Below are 11,640 nucleotides of genomic sequence, written 5' to 3'. Positions count from 1 at the left end.
CAGCAGCGGTGGCCGCGCTCGGGAAACATTTTGGTGATTTAACCCCCAATTCCAATCCTTGATGCTGAGTGCCAAGCGGGGAGGTAATGGGTCCCATTTTTATAGTCTTTGGTATGACTTTTAAGCATCCACACCTGGAACTGGACAGTTTCCTGCATGGCCCCCAGGTGCACTGGAATGTGGGGTGCGTTCGACACCAGACCGCCATCCGGTCCGAACACAGCGCAGGAGAAGTCCAGACGCTCCTTGATGTTGGTGGAGATGGAAGTTCTTTGGAGAACTCTGCCCATCTGTTCTAAAGAAGCACAAAGTCGGACCACAAACGGTGAGGATTTGACTCTTTGCAGATGTACTTTTTATGTTTGCCAACCTGCTATGCTCATGAAGCGGTGGGAGAAAATGGAGAGCTGCACGGTGTTGAGCTCTGTGCCGACTGCACAGTGAGGGTCCGCGCTCACCATCATGCACACGTCGCCCCCATCTGTCAGGGAAGCCTCACAGCAGGGCTCCACCAGAATGGTGCTGATGAGGTGGCACAAAACAATAAGCAAATTATTATAAACATCTAAATCGTACATTAAATCAAATGTATTAGCCTGCACCTGTTCTTGTCAATGATGATGGCTGGTCCCTGGATGCTAGTACCACAAAGAAGCTCCTCCCACAGATACACGGCGGTGTCGTGGTAACCATCCTCAAAGTAGCATTTTGTCATCTATGACAACACACGTGTTATCAAACTTCCTTATTTTTCTCTAAATATCTTAAATGCTCCACACAGTTAATTACAAAGGTTGTTTTAGTGTGTTCATAAAAAAAAAAAAAAAAATCTCTCTAAGTCTCTTATTAGCGGTGGGTCAAAAAAGATTGGCATTAACAGTTAACAGGTGGCACTAGCTGCATTGAGGTATCCCGAGTGGCAGCATGCATCAGGTTGATCTACTTCTGCATAGGCTTCAAAATGTTGATGGTGTTAAACTCATGTGTGTTACAGCGCTGTTTAAAATGAACAAATACAGTAATCCCGCGTTTATCGCTGTTAATTGGTTCCGGAAATGACCGTGGAATAAATGAATTTCTGTAAAGTAGGACTCAATCATTATAATTTATTACCTTCTGAATAAATTTTCAACATTATGAGAGCCCTCTCAACATAAAATAACACCCTTTAGTCACCTCTTTTAATCCAATATAGTCATGCTGACTGAGACTGAGACCATCAATCAGTGGGCACTGCACACCAAATATGATTTTTTTGCCATTAAGTGACACAGATCTGATTTTTTTTTTGCTATTGTAAACGCTTCAAATCTGATGTTTTTGCATCAGATTTGGGCCAGATTAGGAGGTAGTGTGAATCTAAATTGGAATCTGATCTTTTCAAATGTGACTGCATTGTAAACGGCAGTGTGACCTGAATGCGACTTTCACGTCATCTTGGTGCGAGCGACGTTATTTGTGTGTGCAGCACGATCAATTTCCTTTTTGCAGTTCTCTTCTTCCTCCTCCCGCAATTGTTTTCCATCATGTGCCTACTTGCTCTACATAACAGCCACAATTAACATGCGGATCTGTGGCATCCATGTTTTCTCGCGTAGTAGCGACTTTATGGTTCACTGTCGGAATTCTGTGTTTTGTCCAAATGAGCCGCTTTATCGAAAAAAGCTACTAGTGTTGTGTATCGTTTTACGCTGCTGCCGCGTCAAAAAAATGATACCTTAAGTTTCGAAACGCAGATTTTCAATACATAATAAAACAATCACTTACATAAATTATTTTTTCACTTACTTAGTGACAAGTCAACTCTTCATCTATAAGAGGGAGCTCATTTCAACAGATCAAGTTGCGGTCAACTTCCTTTGTTTACACTTTATCGAACTGCAGATGCAAGTGACGTCGAGGCCACGTCGGTTAATTTAGTTTAGACTTTCTTTATTGTCATTCAAATTTGTGTTACAAAAAAGATCAATTACAATAATACATAATGTTGGATATAGAGATCATACAAACCCTTTATTTATTGAATCACAATTATTTAAATTCAAGGAGTTGGTGCATTGGCAAACAGCTAAAATTATGTATAAAGCAAACTATAACCTGCTACCCAAGAATGTACAACAATTCTTCTCAACAAAAGAGGAGAAATATAACCTTGGAGGAAAATCTATTTTAAAACATTTGTATGCTCGTACAACACTTAAAACCTGCAGTATATAAGTATGTGGAATTAAATGATGGAATGGATTAACCAAATAAATCAAACAAAGCACCAATATGATTCAGTTTAAGAGACTGTTCATACTACAAGTGTTCACAAAGTACACAGAACAAGAATTATGATGAACATATTGAACCCGTTTTTTAAATTTTTTTTATTGAGACAAAGATTATTCATGTATTTAATATTTGTTTCCCTACTATGGTATATCATTTATTTATTATTTATTTGTTCACTGTTCTGTTACAGAGAACAAGGAAATTGGATAAAATTGCTATGGTATGAAAAGGGGTAGGATTAAAAAAGCTCTTCTTCTTCCTACTCCTTTTCGGACGTGCTGTAATGAAACAACTGGAAATGTGTGATGCATTACATTGTATCGTATGCATATTCCAAATAAACTGAGACTGAACTGAACTGAATTTGTACTTAACAATGCAGATAAGAATGACATTTGGCTCATTGTAATGCAGTATGAAAACAGCACCAGGTATTTACATAATAAAATCCGCAGCAGTATTTACCGGTACATCAAAGCAAATATATTGCACATGTGTGATGTATTTTATATTGTACTTTACAGACCAGTGAGGTAGTCCTGTGTGGGGGTTCGAGGGGGAATGGAGGGATTTTATTTTAGTGTTCAAAAGTCTAATGGTCTGTGGGAAGAAGCTGTTTCAGAACCTGGGAGTTCTGCATGTTGTAGAATATACTTTAAAAAATGTGTTTTTAAATCCGTGACGTTGTAAAAGTGCAATATTTGAAGCACGATGTGGCGAGGGACTGTTTATAAGTAATACAACATCGGTTCTGTTTCTGTTGTGTAAAGAAATCCTTTCACTCTTTCATGTACCCCAAAACACTATGCAAGTAAACAAATGATGTATTTATTTTTAAAATGGAAAAGCTATTAAAATATCCTCTTTTTAGTTATACTATGCTTCCAACAATTCACTGCCTTGAAAAAAAAGAAGAAAAAAAAGATGATCGGTTCGGCCTAATATTGGCACGGATATTTGGCATTTTGACCGATATCAGCCTTCTTTTTTGGTATCGGCAGATATATACATATTTTTTACAACTACAACAGACAAAATAAATCAACAGATACAATATATACACATAAAATACCAGTATTTGGTATTAAAACAATTGTGATAAGTTGAGAGTAAGTTAGAAGTAATAACCAGTGCTCCTTTCTGCTAAGCTAAGCTGAAGTGCCCAGACGGCCATTATGTGATTTATCATATTGACATATTCAAAATAAACTTCAACCTTACGATGTATTAAAATCTATAAACAGCGATAAAAACTGATTAGCTTGTAGAGAAAATCCCATATTTTTACCAAGTTTCAGGTTTCTCGTATTTTGAGATGCAAATGTTGATGCTCCTCTTAGACCCACGTAATAATGTTTTTTGTGAAATCCCCTGATGTTTTTGATGCTAAATTAACCACAACATTAGCGGCGCATAAAACATGGTGCTACTGGCTATTTCGTAAAAAATAATGTTAAAAATAACAACTTATAGCCTTGTCCAACTGTTTGTAGACAATACTATTCACGTTTAGCTAAATTCTACTACAAATGAAAATCGACTCCAAATATTGCTTATCGGGTTCTTTGATTACTAATAATCAACATTGTAATCGGCCCTGAAAAAAACGTATCGGTCGATCTTTAAAACATACACAGAAAAAAAACATAAAAAATTATGAAGGTTATACGTTTGTAATTTAAGGGGTGAATTACATTTTCAAATCGAGAATGTCTGCAAAACACAGAGAAGCTTTGGTGTTTCTCTATGTGGAGTTAAAATAATGCCCAACCAAAGTTCAGTTTAAAAATAGATACAAAAAAAGTATTTTCAATACATAAAATAATTACTTATTTGTTAGTGTTACCCTTACTTAGTCTATGTAGAGTGCATCTGGAAAGTATTTATAGCATTTACATTTTTCTGCAATTTGGTATACAGCGTTATTCAAAATGTAATACATTTATTTTTGTCCTAAAAAAAAAAAAGGCCGTAACATAAAACAAGTGAAGCACTGTGAATACTTTCCAGATGCACTGATGTGTCTACTGCCCTGCCATACATACAAATCCGTATATATATATATATATATATATATATATATATATATATATATATATACACACACAATCATATATATATATATATATATATATATATATATATATATATATATATATATATATATATATATATATATATATATATACGTATATATATATATATACACACATACACACACACATATACTGTATATATATGCACACACACACACTATATATATATATACACACATGTATATATACACACACATATATATACATATACATATATTAATATACGTACGTATACACATATATATATATATATGCACACACATATATATACACACACATACATATTTATGTATATACACACACATATACATATATACATATACTGTATATATATGCACACATACATATACACACACTATTTATATATATACATATATATACACACACATATATATATACATATTAATATACATACATATACACATATATATATATATACACATACATACACACATATATATACATAAACATATATACATGTACATACAGTATATACATATACATATATACATACCTGTATGTACATATGTATATATGCACACACACACATATTCGTGTGTGTGTGTGTACAAATAGTTGCGTTTTTCTTTATTTCTTACATTGAACAAAGAGAGCACTGTCCACCAAGTCAAATTCCTTGTGTGTTAAATGTACTTGACCAATAAAGCTGATTCTGATGTTTGTGTTAAAAAAATGTTTTATCCGTGAAATACAGATTATTAATAATATACCAAAATAAAACCAGGAAAACAATCATTGTATAAATGATAATGAAAAGAAAGCTAAAACGTTAATTTATGAATAAGGCGTTGAAGTAAACACGTTACATTTTTTTCCCACTCCTTTTTGGATTTGAAAACCTAATCATTATGTATTGTTTTAACTTTAATGTGTTTTCATTGTAGAGGATTTGTTTTTATGTCTGTACTTTACAGTCCATCCATCCATTTTCTACTCTTTGTCTCTCTCCAGGTCCCGGGGGTGCTGGAGCCTATCCCAGCTGCATACTTTACTGTATTGTTATTATTTTAATTTTATTTTGTTTTTAACATGTCCAAAACAAATCACTATGACTACAATTGTGTGGTTTTAGTCAATAAAGGCCCCGACTATAAATAGTGGATTTACAGTATGTCAAAAATGTGGTGATTAGTAAGGCTGTTTAGTTACCGTGACGGGTTTGGCTTGACCGTGTCCCTTCTTTGGTCTGTACACCGATTTGATCCCAGACTTCCCACAGCCGCGCACTCTGATGTCATCCACCATGATGGGCCTGTCTGGGATGGTGAATCCAAACTCCTTCAGGTATCTTAAAAAGAACAGTGACTCAGCTCAAAGTCAACATTTGGTACTATTTAAGTGCACAAACCTTTTAGTGAAAGCGCTGCGGAAATCACCCGCTCGACAGGTGCGCTGGTTTCCAGGGTAACCGTCAGCCGTCACCATGAGAGCGCAGTCTGTGCCCTCGTAGCGCAGATGGAGAAAGACTTCAGTGGTTATTTGGCCACTGTGAGGATGAGGAACAAAGGCAAAAATAATGCATCCTAGTTGCAGTTGTACAAAAGTGTTTTCATAGCGTCCAACCTATTGAATCCACGGGCTAGCAGTGTGTCCTGGCAGCGTTTGGACAGGAGATCCACTCTGCGGTCCAGCTCGCCAAAAGAGTTTTTCTCATACTGCAGCGAGCACGGCTCCTGCACCTCCTCCACCACGTCCGCTAGAGCCAGACCGTAGGCCGACAGCACGCCGCTGTACCTAATGATGTGAGCAGAAACACACATATTTGCACAAAGACAAAACTGAGCAATTGGATTGGTGTTCATGTGTGACTTCATTAGGTACACCTGCAGGTGTACAGCTGCATAAATGTAGCCCATCAAAACACCAAAATACACTATATTGCCAAAAGTATTTGGCCACCCATCCACTGTTTCTACAAACATTTGTGAAAGAATGGGCCGCTCTCAGTGATTTCCAGCGTGGAACTGTCATAGGATGCCACCTTTGCAACAAATCCAGTCGTGAAATTTCCTCGCTCCTAAATATTCCAAAGTCGGCTTTATTATAAGAAAATGGAAGAGTTTGGGAACAATAGCAACTCAGCCACGAAGTGGTAGGCCACGTAAACTGAGAGAGGGGTCAGCGCATAGTGCAAAGAGGTCGCCGACTTTCTGCACAGTCAGTTGCTACAGAGCTCCAAACTTCATGTGACCTTCCAATTAGCCCACGTACAGCACGCAGAGAGCTTCATGGAATGGGTTTCCATGGCCGAACAGCTGCATCTAAGCCATGCATCACCAAGTCCGATGCAAAGCGTGGGATGCAGTGGTGTAAAGCACGTCGCCACTGGACTCTAGAGCAGTATTTTTCAACCACTGTGCCGCGGCACACTAGTGTGCCTTGAGATATTGTCTGGTGTGCCGTGGGAAATTATGCAACTTCACCTAATTTATCCAAAAAATATTTTTGGCAAATCAATAATTAGAATCTGCCAATAATGTGCCGTTTCTTAGTGTCTGTGCTGCGTAAAACTCGGCAGGGTAACCACGTAATACTCCATGTCAGTAGGTGGCAGCATTGCTTTGTAAAAGTCGGAATGTGTCGGGTGAGACGAGGATGGTTTGTTGTGATCCTGATATGCAGACCACAGTGGGAGGCAGGGTGCAGGTAAAAAGGGTATGTAATGCTTAAACCCAAAATGAACGAAAGGAAAAGGCTATGCAAAACAAAAGTCAAACTGAACTGCATGGCTACAAAGTAAACAGAGACAGAATGCTGGACGACAGCAAAAACTTACGGTGTCTACAAAGTACATCCGTACGTGACATGACAATCAACAATGTCCACACAAAGAAGGATAGCAACAACGTAAATAGCCTTGCTTGCTAACACAAAGCAGGTGCGCGGAATAGCGCTCAAAGGAAGACATGAAGCCACTACAGGAAAACACAGGCAAAACAGGAAGGGCCACCAAAATAAGCAAGACAAGAACTAAAGCACTACACACAAAAAGACACCAAAACACTCAAAATAAGACACGACGACTTGGTGGAGTTACATTTTTTTCAAGTTTTCTGCTGGTGGTGTGCCTCCGGATTTTTTTCATGACAAAAATGTGCCTTGCCTCAAAAAAGGTTGAAAAACACTGCTCTAGAGCAGTGGAGAAACCTTCTCTGGACTGATGAATTCCGCTTTTCCATCTGGCAATCTGATGGACCAGTCTGGGTTTGGAAGTTGCCAGGAGAACGCTACATTTCTGACTGCATGTGCCGAGTGTGAAATTTGGTGGAGGAGGAATTATGGCGTGGGGTTGTTTTTCAGCAGTTGGGCTTGGCCCCTTAGTTCCAGTGAAAAGAACTTTGAATGCTCCAGGATACCAAAACATTTTGGACAATTCCATGCTCCCAACCTTGTGGGAACAGTTTGGAGCGGGCCCCTTCCTCTTTCAACATGACTGTGCACCAGTGCACAAAGCAAGGTCCATAAAGACATGGATGACAGACTCTGGTGTGGATGAACTTGACTGGCCTGCACGGAGTCCTGACTTGAACCCAATAGAACACCTTTGGGATGAATTAGAACGGAGACTGAGAGCCAGGCCTTCTCGACCAACATCAGTATGTGACCTCACCAATGCGCTTTTAGAAAAATGGTCGAAAATTCCTATAAACACACTCTGCAACCTTGTGGACAGCCTTCCCAGAAGAGTTGAAGCTGTAAAAGGTGGACCGACATCATATTGAACCCTATGCGTTAGGAATGGGATGGCACTTCAAGTTCATATGTGAGTCAAGGCATGTGGCCAAATACTTTTGGCAATATAGTGTATTACAAGGGCCATACCACCGAATAAAATTAACGGTAAAAAAATGGTTTTATTCAGAAAATTTAGATTCGATACAGTGGAACAGCCCACACACACTACAATCCAAAGTACTTGCATATTAGCAGTGTACCTAATAAAGTGACTGTAAACCCCACCGGATGTCATTCCTACTTATGTATGAAGACAGTCTTCATCCCGAGCGCTCGAGCGATGGCGCACGCATGCTGGCCCCCGGCACCACCGAAACACGCCAACACATGCTGAGATGTGTCATGGCCCTTAGCCTGGAGAGAGCAAACACACAAACGGTAACACTCCACAAACTTCACAGGCGGTGATACAAAAGTCGCTACTTCCCGACCTGCGTCAGCGCTCTGATTGGTCGACACATCGCCTCGTTCGCCACACGGATGAATCCGATGGCCACGTCTTCCAAAGTCATCTCTGATTGGCTCTTGTGGGAGTGTTTGGCGCTATTTGCACCAGCCTGAAAAAAAACCCCCCACTGATATTAGTATCTAATATTCAAGTATTACACAAACAAATCATTGTAGTGGACTATACTGTAATTATTGCATCATCAAAATATGATGAACACAAACATCCTCTGCTCATTCCGATACCGATCATCCATTAGTGAGATCCCCTATACCGATCACATGTATTAACTGTACATTTTAAAATGTATTTGTAGTGTTTATTATTATCAACACAATATTTAACCAAGGTTCTTATTCTCCTTACAATTGTCAAACGTCAAGAACTCAGCCAACACGCCTCGTCTGCATTATTTATAATTAGACAGACAACACATATACAGTGTGATTTTGTTTTGTTTACAAGGAAAGAAAAACAAAAGTTGAAAAAGGGAGATCATGTCATATATGTATGTGCTGCGGTTGCTATAAGAACGTTGCGACAGCTGCCGTAAAGGAGGTGCGTTGCTGGCCTGGTTGCTATGTTTCCGGTGGGTCGTAGAAGTGTTCTTCATGTGTTTGTACCCTGTTCAAATCTCCCAGTAAAGTTATTCATTGGATTATACCTTTTGTTTTGAACTTTATTACACCTTGGAGCACTTTTTCCCGTCCATTTTTTTCCTGCTTTCGCTATCTGCGCCTAATGACTGAGCTACGTGACTGATTTCTTGTGACATCACACGGAGCATTTCTGGTCGGGACGGGATTCGTTCCGAGGGGTTCGAATAAAGAACCAACTCTTTTTCTTTACTATAGTGGTCTCGATAACGGGTACCGGTTCCCAAAAAGGGATTCGAGTCCGAGGACTCTGTTCTTTTCTTATCGAACAACCGGGAAAACCGGTTTCGAGTATCATCCATAGTTATAAGCACTTATTTTTGTGTTGTTTGGAGACTACAAAGGTTTTGGGCGATACTACAAATTTGGGTATCGATTTAATAGTAGTTACAGGGGCAGTATGGGTCATGCAAATGCTGATACTTAAAATTTTCAAGATGTTTGAATGCTTCAATGTTTGATTACAATCATAATCAGACTAAAACACAGAATGGCGCTGTAACAATATATATATATATTTTTATTATTATTATTTTATACTACTGGCTCTGATTTAAATCCTTTGTTTTTTCCCATGAAGTCGTTCCGTATCAAGGAACATACAGTATTTCCTGAGTTTGTAAACAATAACAAAAACGACAAAACTAATTTTGACAGTAAAAAAATATAAATTTAACCACTGCGGTGTCAAACTGATACTATACTAATTGGTATCATTATTGTCAATATATGTATCGATCAGCCCACCTTTGTTTACAACCAGGAGCTCGAGCTTGTGGTTAGTGTATCCTCTTATGGTGTGTAGTGTAGCATGTTTGGCTATTCCTCGTTCTTCAGTGATACTGCTCCTTTAAAAATAACTTAGTTTATTTGCCGCCAGAGAGGCAAGGATTACTGACTTAGAAATGGCTTTGCACTGTGGAGGGACATTAGCCGCTAACAAGAATGCTACAGTGTTTGTTAGCTTTTTGCTGTCAAATTTGCGGGACACAGCGAGAATGTGTCATCAACATGCATTATCACGATACAACAATCAACACCTCTATCGTCAGCCAAATGTATATAATTTATATTGTATATTGTTGATATTGCACAACCCTACGGGGGACAAAAAGTAAGTACAGAGTCAACCAGAGGGTATCAGCGTTTGTGATGGTATTTGAAAGGCATTAATCGGCAATGGCAATCACATACAATTGTGCCGTTGGATTTGCACATTCCTAATCTTCATACTTGCGATTGGTTAGAGGCCAGGAAGTGGTTGATCTCATGGGTCAGCTGACGGAAATGCGTCATGGTCTCCTCCTGGGACAGAGGCTCATTCTCTCCAGGCCCAAAGATTTTAGGGAAGAAGGACGGCAGGAGGCGGCCCAAAGCTAAGTTAGCATCCGTCACGGTCAGAGGACCACCTTGGAGACAGGGATGGAATGTGAAGTATGATGTACAAACCTCGTTTCCATATGAGTTGGGAAATTGTGTTAGATGTAAATATAAACGGAATACAATGATTTGCAAATCATTTTCAACCCATATTCAATTGAATGCACTACAAAGACAAGATATTTGATGTTCAAACTCATAAACTTTAATTTTTTTTGCAAATAATAATTAACTTAGAATTTCATGGCTGCAACACGTGCCAAAGTGGTTGGGAAAGGGCATGTTCACCACTGTGTTACATGGCCTTTCCTTTTAACAACACTCAGTAAACGTTTAGGAACTGAAGAGACACATTTTTTAAGCTTCTCAGGTGGAATTCTTTCCCATTCTTGCTTGATGTACAGCTTAAGTTGTTCAACAGTCCGGGGGTCTCCGTTGTGGTATTTTAGGCTTCATAATGCGCCACACATTTTCAATGAGAGACAGGTCTGGACTACAGGCAGGCCAGTCTAGTACCCGCACTCTTTTACTATGAAGCCAGTATCATGTAACACGTGGCTTGGCATTGTCTTGCTGAAATAAGCAGGGGCGTCCATGGTAACGTTGCTTGGATGGCAACATATGTTGCTCCAAAACCTGTATGTACCTTTCAGCATTAATGGCGCCTTCACAGATGTGTAAGTTACCCATGTCTTGGGCACTAATACACCCCCATACCATCACAGATGCTGGCTTTTCAACTTTGCGCCTATAACAATCCGGATGGTTCTTTTCCTCTTTGGTCCGGAGGACACGACGTCCACAGTTTCCAAAAACAATTTGAAATGTGGACTTGTCAGACCACAGAACACTTTTCCACTTTGTATCAGTCTATCTTAGATGAGCCCAGCGAAGCAGACGGCGTTTCTGGGTGTTGTTGATAACGGTTTTCGCCTTGCATAGGAGAGTTTTAACTTGCACTTACAGATGTAGCGACCAACTGTAGTTACTGACAGTGGGTTTCTGAAGTGTTCCTGAGCCCATGTGG

At 39.1% G+C, this 11,640-nt stretch overlaps 1 protein-coding gene across 1 annotated transcript in view; it reads right to left on the bottom strand.

Annotated features, from left to right (window-relative positions):
- oplah (5-oxoprolinase, ATP-hydrolysing) overlaps positions 1-11,640 on the bottom strand; it is a 69,568-nt gene that overhangs the window by 21,034 nt on the left and 36,894 nt on the right. Inside the window, exons 10-18 of the mRNA XM_062021132.1 lie at positions 10,467-10,642; positions 8,561-8,686; positions 8,371-8,483; positions 5,958-6,128; positions 5,743-5,880; positions 5,544-5,682; positions 603-715; positions 371-522; positions 135-295 (exon numbers count right to left, since the gene is read on the bottom strand). Coding sequence (XP_061877116.1) covers positions 135-295; positions 371-522; positions 603-715; positions 5,544-5,682; positions 5,743-5,880; positions 5,958-6,128; positions 8,371-8,483; positions 8,561-8,686; positions 10,467-10,642 — 1,289 coding nt within the window. The remainder of the gene's footprint in view (positions 1-134; positions 296-370; positions 523-602; positions 716-5,543; positions 5,683-5,742; positions 5,881-5,957; positions 6,129-8,370; positions 8,484-8,560; positions 8,687-10,466; positions 10,643-11,640) is intronic.

This window comes from Entelurus aequoreus, linkage group LG15, assembly GCF_033978785.1.
Source record: "Entelurus aequoreus isolate RoL-2023_Sb linkage group LG15, RoL_Eaeq_v1.1, whole genome shotgun sequence".
In the NCBI taxonomy this organism is placed as follows: domain Eukaryota; kingdom Metazoa; phylum Chordata; class Actinopteri; order Syngnathiformes; family Syngnathidae; genus Entelurus; species Entelurus aequoreus.
The sequence above is the reverse complement of the archived record's forward strand: the minus strand, read 5'-3'. Positions and strand labels throughout refer to the sequence as shown.